The sequence below is a fragment of the Pantherophis guttatus genome, chromosome 2 (genome assembly GCF_059756535.1).
Source record: "Pantherophis guttatus breed Tessera chromosome 2, ASM5975653v1, whole genome shotgun sequence".
In the NCBI taxonomy this organism is placed as follows: Eukaryota; Metazoa; Chordata; class Lepidosauria; order Squamata; family Colubridae; genus Pantherophis; species Pantherophis guttatus.
In genome coordinates, this window is record NC_142064.1 from 277,070,323 (window position 1) to 277,083,167 (window position 12,845).

The 12,845-nt window shown below is 41.6% G+C and overlaps 1 protein-coding gene across 1 annotated transcript in view; it reads right to left on the reverse strand.

Annotated features, from left to right (window-relative positions):
• The window catches only part of LOC117656702 (alpha-1-macroglobulin-like), a 45,568-nt gene extending 43,473 nt beyond the window's left edge, over positions 1-2,095 (reverse strand). The window contains exon 1 of the mRNA XM_060693481.2: positions 1,901-2,095. Coding sequence (XP_060549464.2) covers positions 1,901-1,989 — 89 coding nt within the window. The 5' untranslated portion in view covers positions 1,990-2,095. The remainder of the gene's footprint in view (positions 1-1,900) is intronic.
• Between the last annotated feature and the right edge of the window lie 10,750 nt (positions 2,096-12,845).

Consider the following 12,845-nt stretch of genomic DNA (forward strand, 5'->3'; position numbering starts at 1 on the left):
TCTTTAATTTTGCAGATGTCTTTGACGGAAACCAGGGCAAATATATGGGCACATCGATCACATTTAACCTTGGCCCCCAGGTTGCTCCAATCTGGATGAAGTCACGAAGAGTACCGATTGCCTTGTGCGCAAAGGTTGATGAGCAACTTGACAAGCTCATCAGCCAAGGAATCCTGGAACCTGTTGACCTCACAAAATAGGAGACTCCAATTGTGACTCCTGTGAAGCCGGACAGTTCTGTCCGCTAATAACTCTGGCCTCACTTCCATTCTTCGCCCAGAACCTAACACAGATGTTAGGCATTTTTTAAAATATATGTCTAAACAATATAATGGGGATTACTTAAACTTGATAAATGTGATAGAGATTACTAATATTGTTACCGTGAATTGGATTAATATGAATGATACCCAAAACCAATTTTGTTCATACACAATAGATTGAACAAGAAAGATCTTGAGGAAGATAGAGATAAAGATGAGGAGTTAGGCATTTTTTGTTTATGTATGTTTAAACAATATAAGGAGGATTACTTAAATTTGATTAATGTGATAGAGTTTATTAATATTGCTATTGTGAATTGGATTAATATGAATGATACCCAGAACCAACTCTGTTCACACACAATATGCATGTATATATTTTTTAAAAAAAGGTACTAATGGTTTTAGTTTTCAGGAAGGCATAATTGGATACTAGAAACTGTTTCTTAAAATTTAAGAAATGGAAAGATGTACCTGCTTGTCTGCCAATGAACAATTTGTCTGGTCTTTACAAAAGTCCAGACTATATTCACATTAATTCATTAGTGCTCCTAAGAAACTCTTCAAAAGGAGGGAGGGAGGGAGGGAGGGAGGGAGGAATGAAGGAAGGAAGGAAGGAAGGAAGAGTCAATAGATGGGGTACACAAATGAAGCTGTCTTTAAAATAAGCACTAAATATACCGTATTTTTCAGAGTATGACGCACCTTGTTACCAAAGAGGGTGAAAATCTGGATACATCTTATAGTCTGAATGTAGCCCCACCCAGCCTCTGAAATGGAGGTTTCAGAGGCTGAACAAAGCCTCTAAAACCTCCCTTTGAGAAGATGAAAAAAAAAAGCAAGGCACAGAGCTCACAACCAACAAACCTGTTGCTAAAGTGCATCTCTGGGAACAGCTGATTGGGGGTATTCCAGGAGGCCGATTCACCCCCAATCAGCTTTTTTCTTATTTTCCTCCTCAAAAACTAAGGTGCATCTTATACTCTGGTGCGTCTTATAGTCCAAAAAATACAGTATGTTGCAGAAATGATCCTTCCATTTTCAGGAAAGGACTGTGGTCTTGTCTAGCATTATTTTATGTTATTTTTACTTATTTATTTTTCACATTTCTGAACCACCCATCTCCCTCAAAGAGTATATCCTGTACATTACGCTCCAAAGTTGCATTGCGTTCTATGGGGTCCCTTCTCAGTTAAATAAATAAGGTGACTATCCCTCCACCTCCTAATGCCACCTCGGTGTCCAAAGCCAAAATAAAAACTAACCTTACACATGTCCCAAAGGTATTTTTTCAAGAGGCAACTGGATTTTCCGGTTTTTCTTTGAAGACGTTTTGCTTCTCATCCAAGAAGCTTCTTCAGCTCTGAGCTGCCTCATGAAAAAATACCCTTGGGACAACTATGAACTAGATGACTGAGAAGCTCCATAAATCTTACAGTCCATATTTTTAAAAAGAAGTTCTGTCTCCCCCTGCCACACCACCACTATCTCTGGGGCATCACCCCTCCTTAAGTTTCCTTTGGAAAATTCTGGACTGAGAGATGCTTACTTTAAAAATAAAACAGCAGAGTTTAAAGCCTAAATCTTTCCCAGACAAAGAAGACAGAAAGGGAAGAAGCCTGAAGAAATCAACTTACAATTTGGAGGCAGCTACAGGGGTCCTGAGAAGGACGGACAGCAGAAGGAGAAGGAAGAGGTTTTTTCCACGTTGCCAGCTTTCCCCCATAATATTGAAGAGAGACGCTGGCTGCGAAGCTGAGGAGAAAAGTATCAGCTGTTCCCTCTTCAGCTCTGGTTGCTGACTGCCTCTCTGCAAAGAGTCCGCATGGAAGAAAAGGTAAAACCCAGGAACCCAGGGGACAGTTCTGATTCGCCAACAGTGGGTCCTTGCCAATGTTCAAGGCCAAAAGAGCACACCGGGGCGGAGACTCAAATAACACAACTTTATTCTGCACAGAACGAGGATCCGGGGAGGTTTCCTTTGAAGCCTCTGTAACCTAGTGGTTTACAGCTGTTTTTTTTTTATACCTGCAAACCCCAAAACTCAAAAACCTGAATATCAAAGTGCAGTGATGGCGAAACCTTTAGAGACCGAGTGCCCAAAATTCAAGTCTCTCTCTCTCAGGATGCGCACATGCACGTGTGCGCAAGAGCAACCCAAATACCAGCTGGCCGACGGGAGGTGGTGTATCACAACACCGCCAGGTCTGCAAGAGGCGAGATCTTTTTCTTTCACGAGCTTGTTTGTTTCCCTGCAAACAACGGCAAGAAACGCCATGGAGAAATATGGTGGAGCTGAGCTGGGGTGACGACACACATCCCCACAGAGAGGGCTCTGAGCGCCGCCTCTGGCACGCGTGGCATAGATTTGCCACCACTGTCATAGTGACATGCATCGCTCCATTTTCTCTTATATACAGTTACAAAAGTAGACATACAAGCTTTCCAACAGCTTTCCTAATATGGTATAACTACCGTGTTTCTCCGAAAATAAGACCCTATCTTATTTTTTGAACCCTGAAATAAGTGCTTGGCCTTATTGCCATGCGTTCAAGAGCTTGATTGGGCTTATTATCAGGGGATGTCTTATTTTGAGGGAAACAGGGTATCATTTCAGCCAATGCTTTTGTGAGCCTTATTAAACTTGGTCTCAATATAAGACAAAGGTAAAAGTAGAGAAAAGTGAGAAAAGAAAGGGGAGATAAAGGGGGAAAGGGGAAAGAAAGAAAGAAAGAAAGAAAGAAAGAAAGAAAGAAAGAAAGAAAGAAAGAAAGAAAGAAAGCAGACTTCCAACTTTTTTGATGCAGTAAAATTCAGGTAGTCCTTGACTTACAACAGTTCATTTAGTAGAATAGAATAACAGATTTGGAAGGGACCTTGAAGGTCTTCTAGTCCAACCTCCTGCTCAGGCAGGAAACCTGATACCATTTCAGATAAATGGTTGTGCAATCTCTTGTGTGCGTCTGTATCATATGTATATGTGTGTTATGCATGTGTATGAGAAAATATATACTTTCTTTTGAGAGCAGGCACCAGAATTTCATTTTTAATGTGGGCCAGTGTGCTCACAAACATGATTGGTATATCTCTGTGTGTGTGTGTGTGTGTGTGTGTGAGAGAGAGAGAGAGAGACTGACTTTGTTCCTTGTGTAATGGCTAAATGGAAAGAGGCTGTGAAGCAGGGGATATGAAAGTTTCCAAAATTCTTTGCCTATTTTGACTTGCATTCCTGTATTGTCTCCCACAGTGCTGCTTTTGTTAGACTGGACTATTTTTTTTCCCTTTCATGTGAAAACAAAGGAATTAAGCTGTTCTGCTTTCTTCCTGCTGCCCATCGCCATCTTGCCATCTTCTCCCATTAGTGAATCTATCATTTTCTTGATTTTCTTCTTATGCCTTAAAGCCTAAATGAAACTTGTTATTTTTGGCTTTTTTTTTTTTTTTTGCAAGTCTTCGTTCATTCCGAACCTTTAACCTTTCTGATTCCATCCTTATAGATTTCAGATATTTACTGGTATTTGATTTGAGTTTATATGGCCTTCTTTCCCTTTTTCATATTTGTCCTTTTTGTTTCCCAATTAGTCAGAAAGCTCTTTGTGCAGCCATGCTGGTCTTGTTTTGGGTCTCTTGTTTATCTTTCTCTGTGATGTTGGTTTTCTTGGTTTTCAGTTTCCCAAGTATCCTAAGTTTTTCCTTTTAGGATTTCCATCCATTGAATCCTTCCTAAGATCTTTCTTAGTTTGCTGAAGTAGCTGTCTTAAAAGTCTAAAAGATTAGTTTGACTTTGTTCAGTTACCTACATCATTATGATGAATTCCAGTACGACTTGGGTCACTCTCTCCCAAACTTCCTGCCCCTTCAACCCCCTCTATCTTTTTTTTTTATTATTTACACTTTATTGATTTTTTTTTTTACACAGATAAAATATAATAACAATTCTGTTTGACATCGGTTTTGCAGTGTCTGTACATATATACATGAAAAAATATCTGGTGTCATTTATACTATACATTTCTAATTAATTTCTACACCTTTTACTCCTTCCTTGATTCTATCATTTATCCATTCGTACCATCTTCCCCACACAGTATCATAATCTGAATTTTCATCATTATTTATCTCGTGCGTTAATTTACTTATCTCTGCACATTCTAATATTTTGCTAATTATAAGGTCGTCTGGTGGTAGGTCTTTCTTTTTCCAGTATTGGGCGTACGCCAGTCTGGCAGCTGTAGTTATGTGTATTAGGAGGTGGACCTTTTCCTTTCCATGCCCTTTCTTTACCATTCCCAGGAGAAATATTTCTGGATTCAAATCGATTTCTTCTTTAATTATGTCTTTCAACCATCTCCGAATTTTGCTCCAGTATCTTTTTGCTTCTGGTTTCTCTTCAGATCGTATAAATCTTTCGCCTTTTTTCAACCCCCCCTATCATTTCATCTCTGTTAATAAGAATTATAGAGCTGATCCTCTAATTCCCTCCTCTACCTTTTGGATGATAAAAGTTGTCAGCCAGGCACGTCAGGAACCTGTTCAATCTCCCACTCATGGCAGAGTTTGTTTCCCAGTTGAAGTCAGGATAGCTAAAGTCCCCCATTACTGCCCTGGTGTTTCCTGCACACCTCAGCTAACTGATTAGCAAACAGTTCATCTATTGCCTCTGCTTGGTTGAGTGGTCTGTAGTTTGCACCTATAGCCATGACATTTCTTTTTCCCTCAATATTCACCCAAATACTTTGAAGGCTTTCATCCCTGACATCATGTATTTCTATGTAGCTGTAGTAATTCTTTACATACATACATACATGCATACATACATACATACATACATACATAAATTTCTGTGCAGCTATAAAGGTAGTCCTCAACTGAGCCAAAATTTCTGTTGTGAGACATTTGTTAAGTGAGTTTTGTCCCATTTTACAACATTTCTTGCCATCGTTGTTAAGGGAATCGCTGCAGTTGATAATTTAGTAACACTGTTGTTAAATGAATCTGGCTTCCCTATTGATTTTGCTTGTCAGAAGGTTGCAAAAGGTGATCACATGATCTTGGGACACAGCAACGGTCATAAGTATGAACCAGTTGCCAAGCACCTGAATTTTGATCACATGATCGTGGGGATGCTACAAAGGTCATAGCTGTGGAAAATGGCCATGTCACTTTTCTCAGTGCCGTTGTAACTTTGAACAGTCACTAAATGAATTGTTGTAAGTCGAGGACTACCTGTAGTAATTGTTTACATACATACATCTTTACATACTATGCATACATACAATTATTGCTACTCTTTTTTGGATCTGCTTCTTCTGAACAAATTATATCCTCCTAGTAATATATTATAATCGTGAGCTCCATCTCAGCAAGTTTCAGTGATAATATCAATGTTCATCCTCAGGTCTATTGAGAGTTTGTGGAGGGGGGAGGATTAAAACTGACTTGCAGTTCCAGCAGAATAGGGGATCATCCTGTCAACACAACCAGGGAAGGCTGCCAGTTAGGGGGGAAAACCAACAGATTTACTCTTGGCTTTGCACTCTGGCCAAGGAAACTGGGGTTCTTGTGAAAGACAGGGAGGCTTTGGATCGTGATTAATTGTTTGGTTATTTCATCAGCCTTCCTCCGGATCCGTCAGATTAAAGAAAAAAATAACTGCCTCCCAGCTGTGGCAAAAGAACAAATTGATTCAGGGGGAGTAGGTAAATAACCAACATTCCCTAAAATAATATTTAATTACATGGACTTTCAGCCAAAAGTTGACTGACTGGGAAGCCGTCGCTTAGCCCTTCTTGCTCCCCGTGGAGAGTTCTTTGCACTTGATTTGCCCGCGAGAACTTCGGGGTTTTTTTTGTGACCCGATCCTCGCTGTCAATGCTGCGGGCAAGAACCTGGCCACACGTATCCCACTTCAGGGATAAGATTCCCGACAATAAGGCCAAGGCCATATTTCAGGGGTCAAAAGAAAATAAGACCCTGACTTATTTTCAGGGAAACACGGTATATAATTAATATAATATAATATAATATAATATAATATAATATAATATAATATAATATAATATAATATAATATAATATAATATAATATAATATAATATAATGGTATACAAATCAAGCCAAGCTGGACGTGGTCAAACAAGAGATGACAAGACTGAACATCGACATCTTAGGAATCAGTGAACTAAAATGGAGTAGTCGAAATTTTTGCCCCAACCACTGGTGCTGAAGAGGATGAAATTGACCAGTTCTATGAAGCCCTATAGCACCTTATAGAATTAACCAAAAAAAAAAAATGATGTCTTTATCATCATGGGGGATTGGAATGCTAAAGTAGGAAGCCAAAAGATAACCGGAATAACAGGCAAGTTTGGCCTTGGAGTAACAAAGTGAAGCAAGGCACAGGCTGATAGAATTTTGTCAAGAGAATATGACGGTCATAGCAAACACTCTTTTCCAACATCCCAAGAGACGACTCTACGCATGGACATCACCAGACAATCAACACAGAAATCAGATTGACTATGTGCTCTGCAGCCAAAGATGGAGAAGCTCTATACAGTCAGTAAAAACAAGACCAGGAACTGACTATGGCTCAGATCATGAGCTTCTCGTTGCAAAATTTAGGCTTAAATTGAAGAAAGTAGGGAAAAGCACTAGGCCCCACAGGTATGAATTAAATCATATCCCTGATGAATATACAGTAGAGGTGACAAATAGATTTAAGGAATTAGATCTGATAGACAGAGTGCCTGAAGAACTATGGACAGAGGTTCGCAACATTGTACAAGAGGTAGCAACTAAAACCATCTCAAAGAAAAAGAAAGGCAAGAAAGCAAAATGGCTGTCTGAGAAAGCTTTGCAAATAGCTGAGGAAAGAAGGGAAGCGAAAGGCAAGGGAGAAAGATACACTCAACTGAATGCAGAATTCCAGAGAATAGCTGGAAGAGATAAGAATGCCTTCTTAGGTGAACAGTGCAAAGAAATAGAAGAAAACAATAGGGAGGACCAGAGATCAACTTCAAGAAAATTGGAGATATGAAGGGAACGTTTCATGCAAAGATGGGCATGATAAAGGACCAAAATGGCAGGGACCTAACAGAGGCTGAAGAGATTAAGAAGAGGTGGCAAAATTACACAGAAATATACAAGAATGAACTTAATGTTCCCGATAACCAAGATGGGATGGTCACTGACTTCGAGCCAGACATCCTAGAATGTGAAGTCAAATGGGCCTTAGGAAATCTGAGCAGGAACAAAGCTAGTGGAGGTGACAGTATTCCAGCTGAACTATTCAAAATCTTAAAAGACGAGGCAGTAAAAGTGCTACACTCTATTTGCCAGCAAATTTGGAAAACTCAACATTGAGTTTGAAGGAATCATTTCATGCAAAGATGGGCATGATAAAGGACCAAAATGGCAGAGACTTAACAGAGATAGGCAAAGTTCTGTTGTTGTGAGAAATGTTACTTTGAAGGATTTCATCCTTGACATCATGTATTTCTATGTAGCTGTAGTAATTCTTTACATACATACATACATATACATACATATCTACATACATACAGTATACATACATGCATACATAATTTCTGTGCTATACAGACAGTCCTCAACTTACCACAACTGAGCCCTGTAGTTCTGTAGTTCATCTATTGCCTCTGCTTGGTTGAGTAATCTGTAGTATGCACCTATAGTAATGACATTTCTTTTTTCCTCAATATTCACCCAAATACTTTGAAGGATTTCATCCCTGACATCATGTATTTCTATGTAGCTGTAGTAATTCTTTACATACATACATACATACATACAGTAGATACATACACACATACATAATTTCTGTGCAGCTATACACAGTCCTCAACTTACCACAACTGAGCCCGAAAGTTCTGTTGTTGTGAGAAATATGTTAAGTGAGTTTTGTCCCATATTACAACATTTCTTGCCATCATTGTTAAGGGAATCATTGCAGTTGATAAGTTAACAACATGGTTGTTAAGTGAATCTGGCTTCCCTATTGATTTTGCTTGTTAGAAGGTTGCAAAAGGTGATCACATGACCTTGGGACACAGCAACAGTCATAAGTATGAACCAGTTGCCAAGCATCTGAATTTTGATCACATGATCGTGGGGATGCTACAAAGGTCATAGCTGTGAAAAATGGCCATAAGTCACTTTTTTCAGTGCTGTTGTAACTTTGAACATCACTAAATGAATTGTTGTAAGTCAAGGACTACCTGTAGTAAATTTTTACATTCATACCTTTTTACATACTTTACATACTATGGATACATATAACTATTGCTACTCTTTTGTTGGATCTGTTTCTTTTGAACAAATTATATCCTCCTAGTAATACATTATAATCATAGGCTCTATATCATCAAGTTTCAATGATAATAGCAATGTTCATCCTCAGGTCTATTGTGTCTATTGACACTTTGTGGAGTGGGGAGAATTAAAATTGACTTGGCAGTTTCAGGAGAATAGGGGATCATCCTGTCAACACAACCAGGGAAACCTGCCAATTAGGGGGGCAACCAACAGATTTACCCTTGGCTTTGCACTCTGCCAAGGAAACTATGGCTCTTGTGAAAGACAGGGAGGCTTTGGATTGTGATTAATTGTTTGGTTATTTCATCAGACTTCCTCTGGATCGGTCAGATTAAAGAAAAGTAACTGTCTCCCAGCCATGGCAAAAGAACAAATTGTTTCAGGGGGAGTAGGTAAATAACCAACATTCCCTAAAATAATATTTAATTACATGGACTTTCAGCCAAAAGTTTGGCAACTGTTGGCATCCTTCCTGATCACCATTTAAATTCTATTTTCATTGCTCCTACTTTAAAGAACTTTAAAGAAGAGACTAGATGTACCTATTAGATGTAACCAGTTTTATTCTGGAGGTGAGAAGACCCACTGGAATTGAGCAGCCAATAAATTTAAACAAATCAACATTATCATTAAAAAACCATTAAAGACACCGTGGATGCTATACATACCAAACTGGATGCTGCGAAGAATAGAATATCTCATTAGCAGAAATTATCAGTGGACTTCCGTGTATTAAAGGCTAACATTTTATTTGAAAGAATCATAACAAACAACATTGGCTTGTCAAAAAAAAAAAAGAAAGAAAACCCAGAAAGTAGAATACTTTAACTTGGAAAAATGCAATCTTTTCATCCACTTTTGCTCATGTGTGCAGAATGTAGTACACAGATCTATCTAAATGCATGAGAAGTTCTAATAGAACAGAAGTTAACTTATTCTGGCTCCTCATGATCAGTAGTAAAATAACCATCTCTACATTTATTTATTTATTTATAGTCATGATGTAGATTGTGTGCATGAGTATGTGTGGAAGGCAGCAAAATTCCTTCCACTTGCACATTCTGTCCGTACATAAATATATGTATGGTGTTTTGACCCAGAAAAGAAACCATCCCATAATACTCTGGCATGATTTCCTTGTTCAAAGCCCACTGGACAGTAAACACCCCCCCCCCATGTTGAATGGACAGTCTCAGGGGTGGGATTCAGCCAGTTCGGCAAACCGGATTTTAATTTTAGGTCCGGTTCAGTGAACTGGTAGTTCTGACAACCAGCTGGCCCACCCCACCCCTCCCAGGAGTCCCCACACAGCCCATTTTGAATTCCAAAATGGAATTTTGGAATTCAAGTGCAGGGGGGGCATAGAGCCCAGGGAGGTGGAAAACGGGCCTCCCAGAGGCCCGTGGAGCTCAAAAATGGGCCTATTTCCAGCCTCTAGAGAGCCTCTGGAGGCTGGGGAAGTTGTAAACGGGACCTACACAGCCTGTTTTTGCTCCTAGGGGGGTGCAGGAAGCCAAGTGCTGCCTGGCACATCCCCTGGCCAGACCCACCATGACCACAGTCACCGAGCTGGTCATTAGAGGAGAGAACCGGTTGTTAATTTATTTGAATCCCACCACTGGACAGTCTCTTCCTCAAATAACCTGGAAAAATGGAAGGCGGAGAAAATAATAACAGGTAGTATGAATACTGCTACCACTTGAAAAAAATATTTTTCATCAAGGACAAAAAGGACAAAATCTAATCAAGAATGGTTAAAAGCATTTTCATGAGCATCAATGAAAAATCACTGTTTGTTTTGGAAGATTCTTGGGAGCTGAAAGTCCAGCTTAAAAAGGAATTGATTAAACTGCACTTTAGTCTGTGATCTCTCTGTTTGCAATCCATGTTTTTGAGTCAGTCCCGATGCGCAATAACCGCTTGGATGGGTCCCTGCAGTTTTATGAGGGCTATATTTATGAGGGCTGCAGTGTCCTAGGATTATGTGATCAGCTTTTGCTACCTTCTGACAAGCAAAATCAATGGGAAATCCAGATTCACTTAACAACCAGGTTACTTGCTTAACAAATGCAATAATTCACTTAACAAATGTTTCACTTAACAACATACATTTTGGGACCCATTGTGGCTGTAACTCAAGGACTGTCTGTAAAGAGAACGGGCTCTTCTTTCTATAAGATCTATGCTCGAGGGAAAGCATGTATGCAAGCCTAGGTCACAAGCTTCCTCCATTTCTTTTGGTGTGATTGTCAAGGGGATCTTTGCACTCATGGCCATTATTTCCTCTTTGTTTTAACGGATTTTTATATACGTCGTGTTTTTCCTAGATATCATCACATGGTCTTTTTGTACAGCACTTAACTCTGTTCTTTATTTATTTCAATTTGTATACCGCCCTTCTCCTAGTGGACTCAGGGCGGTGAACAGCCAGAACTAAAACACATGCCAATACAAAATTTAAAATTGTTAAAAGAATTACATAACTGGCCCAATTTAAAACAATTCAATTAAAACCCAATGACAATTTAAAACTAAAAAACTAAAAAAGGCTAAAAAAGGGGGAGGGGGTTCACGTCAGCCCTGCTTGATGGAAAAGAAAAGTTTTCAGGGCACGGTGAAAGACCTGGAGATCTGATATCTTTCGTATCTCTGGGGGCAAATCGTTCCAGAGGGCAGGAGCTGCCACAGAGAAGGCCCTCCCCCTGGCGGTCGCCAGCCGACATTGCCTGGCTGACGGCACCCTGAGGAGTCCCTCTCTGTGGGCGCGTACTGGTCGGTGGGAGGCTATCGGCGGCAGAAGGCAGTCCTGCAAATACCCAGGTCCTATGCCATGGAGCGCTTTAAAAGTGGTAACCAACACCTTGAAGCGCACCCGGAAGACAACTGGAAGCCAATGCAGCTCACGCAGGAGAGGTGTCACATGGGAGCGCCCCCTCGCTCCCATAATCCCCCGCGCGGCCGCATTCTGCACCAGTTGGAGCCTCCGGGTGCTCCTCAAGGGGAGCCCCATGTAGAGAGCATTGCAGTAGTCCAGGCGGGAAGTGACGAGTGCCTGAGTGACTGTGTGTAAGGAGTCCCGATCCAGAAAGGGACGCAACTGGCGAATCAGGTGGACCTGATAAAAAGCCCCCCTGGCCACGGCTGTCATATGCTCTTCTAAAGACAGCCGTGCATCCAGGACGCCCAAGTTGTGAGCCCTAACCGTGGGGGCCAATAACTCGCCCCCAATAGCCAGCGATGGCACCAGCTGGCTATATCAGGACGCCGGAAGCCACAGCCACTCAGTCTTGGAAGGGTTGAGTCAAAGCCTGTTACTCCCCATCCAGATCCGCACGGCCTCCAGGCACCGGGACATCACTTCAAGGGCATTGTTGGGATGGCCTGGGGTGGAGATGTACAGCTGAGTGTCATCAGCGTACTGATGGAACTCCACCCCAAAGCCATGGATGATCTCACCCAGCGGCTTCACATAAATGTTGAACAGAAGGGGCGAGAGGACCGACCCCTGAGGCACCCCACAAACAAGGTGCCTCGGGGTCGACCTCTGCCCTCCTGCCAACACTGACTGCGACTGGTCGGAGAGATAGGAGGAGAACCACTGCAGGACGGTGCCCCCCACTCCCAACCCCTCCAACCGGCGCAGCAGGATACCATGGTTGATGGTATCAAAAGCCGCTGAGAGATCTAACAGGACCAGGATAGAGGAGCAACCCCTATCCCGAGCCCTCCAGAGATCATCCACCAACGCGACCAATGCCGTTTCCGTGCTGTGCCCAGGCCTGAAGCTGGACTGGAGCGGATCCAGATAGACACCTTCATCCAGGTACCCAGGAAGCTGTCGCGCCACCACACTCTCAACAACCTTCGCCAAGAAGGGAAGGTTGGAGACCGGACGATAGTTAGCCAAAACAGCCGGATCCAGAGCAGGCTTCTTGAGGAAGGGCCTCACCACCGCCTCTTTGAAGGTGGATGGCAAGACACCCTCACTCAAGGAAGCGTTGATAATCCCCTGGAGCCAGCCTCGCGTAACCTCCCGGGAGGCCAGCACCAACCAGGAGGGACACGGGTCCAATAAACATGTGGTCGCGTTCAGCTGACTGAGTATCCCGTCCACTTTGTGGAAGTTCATGTGAAAATTATTAAATCAAACTCCTGCAGAAAAACCGCCAAATTTGGTTCCTTCCATTAAAAAGTAATTTGTTTAGCAAATCCTCCACTGAATCTCAATTTCCCTTGGTTCTGGGATCAT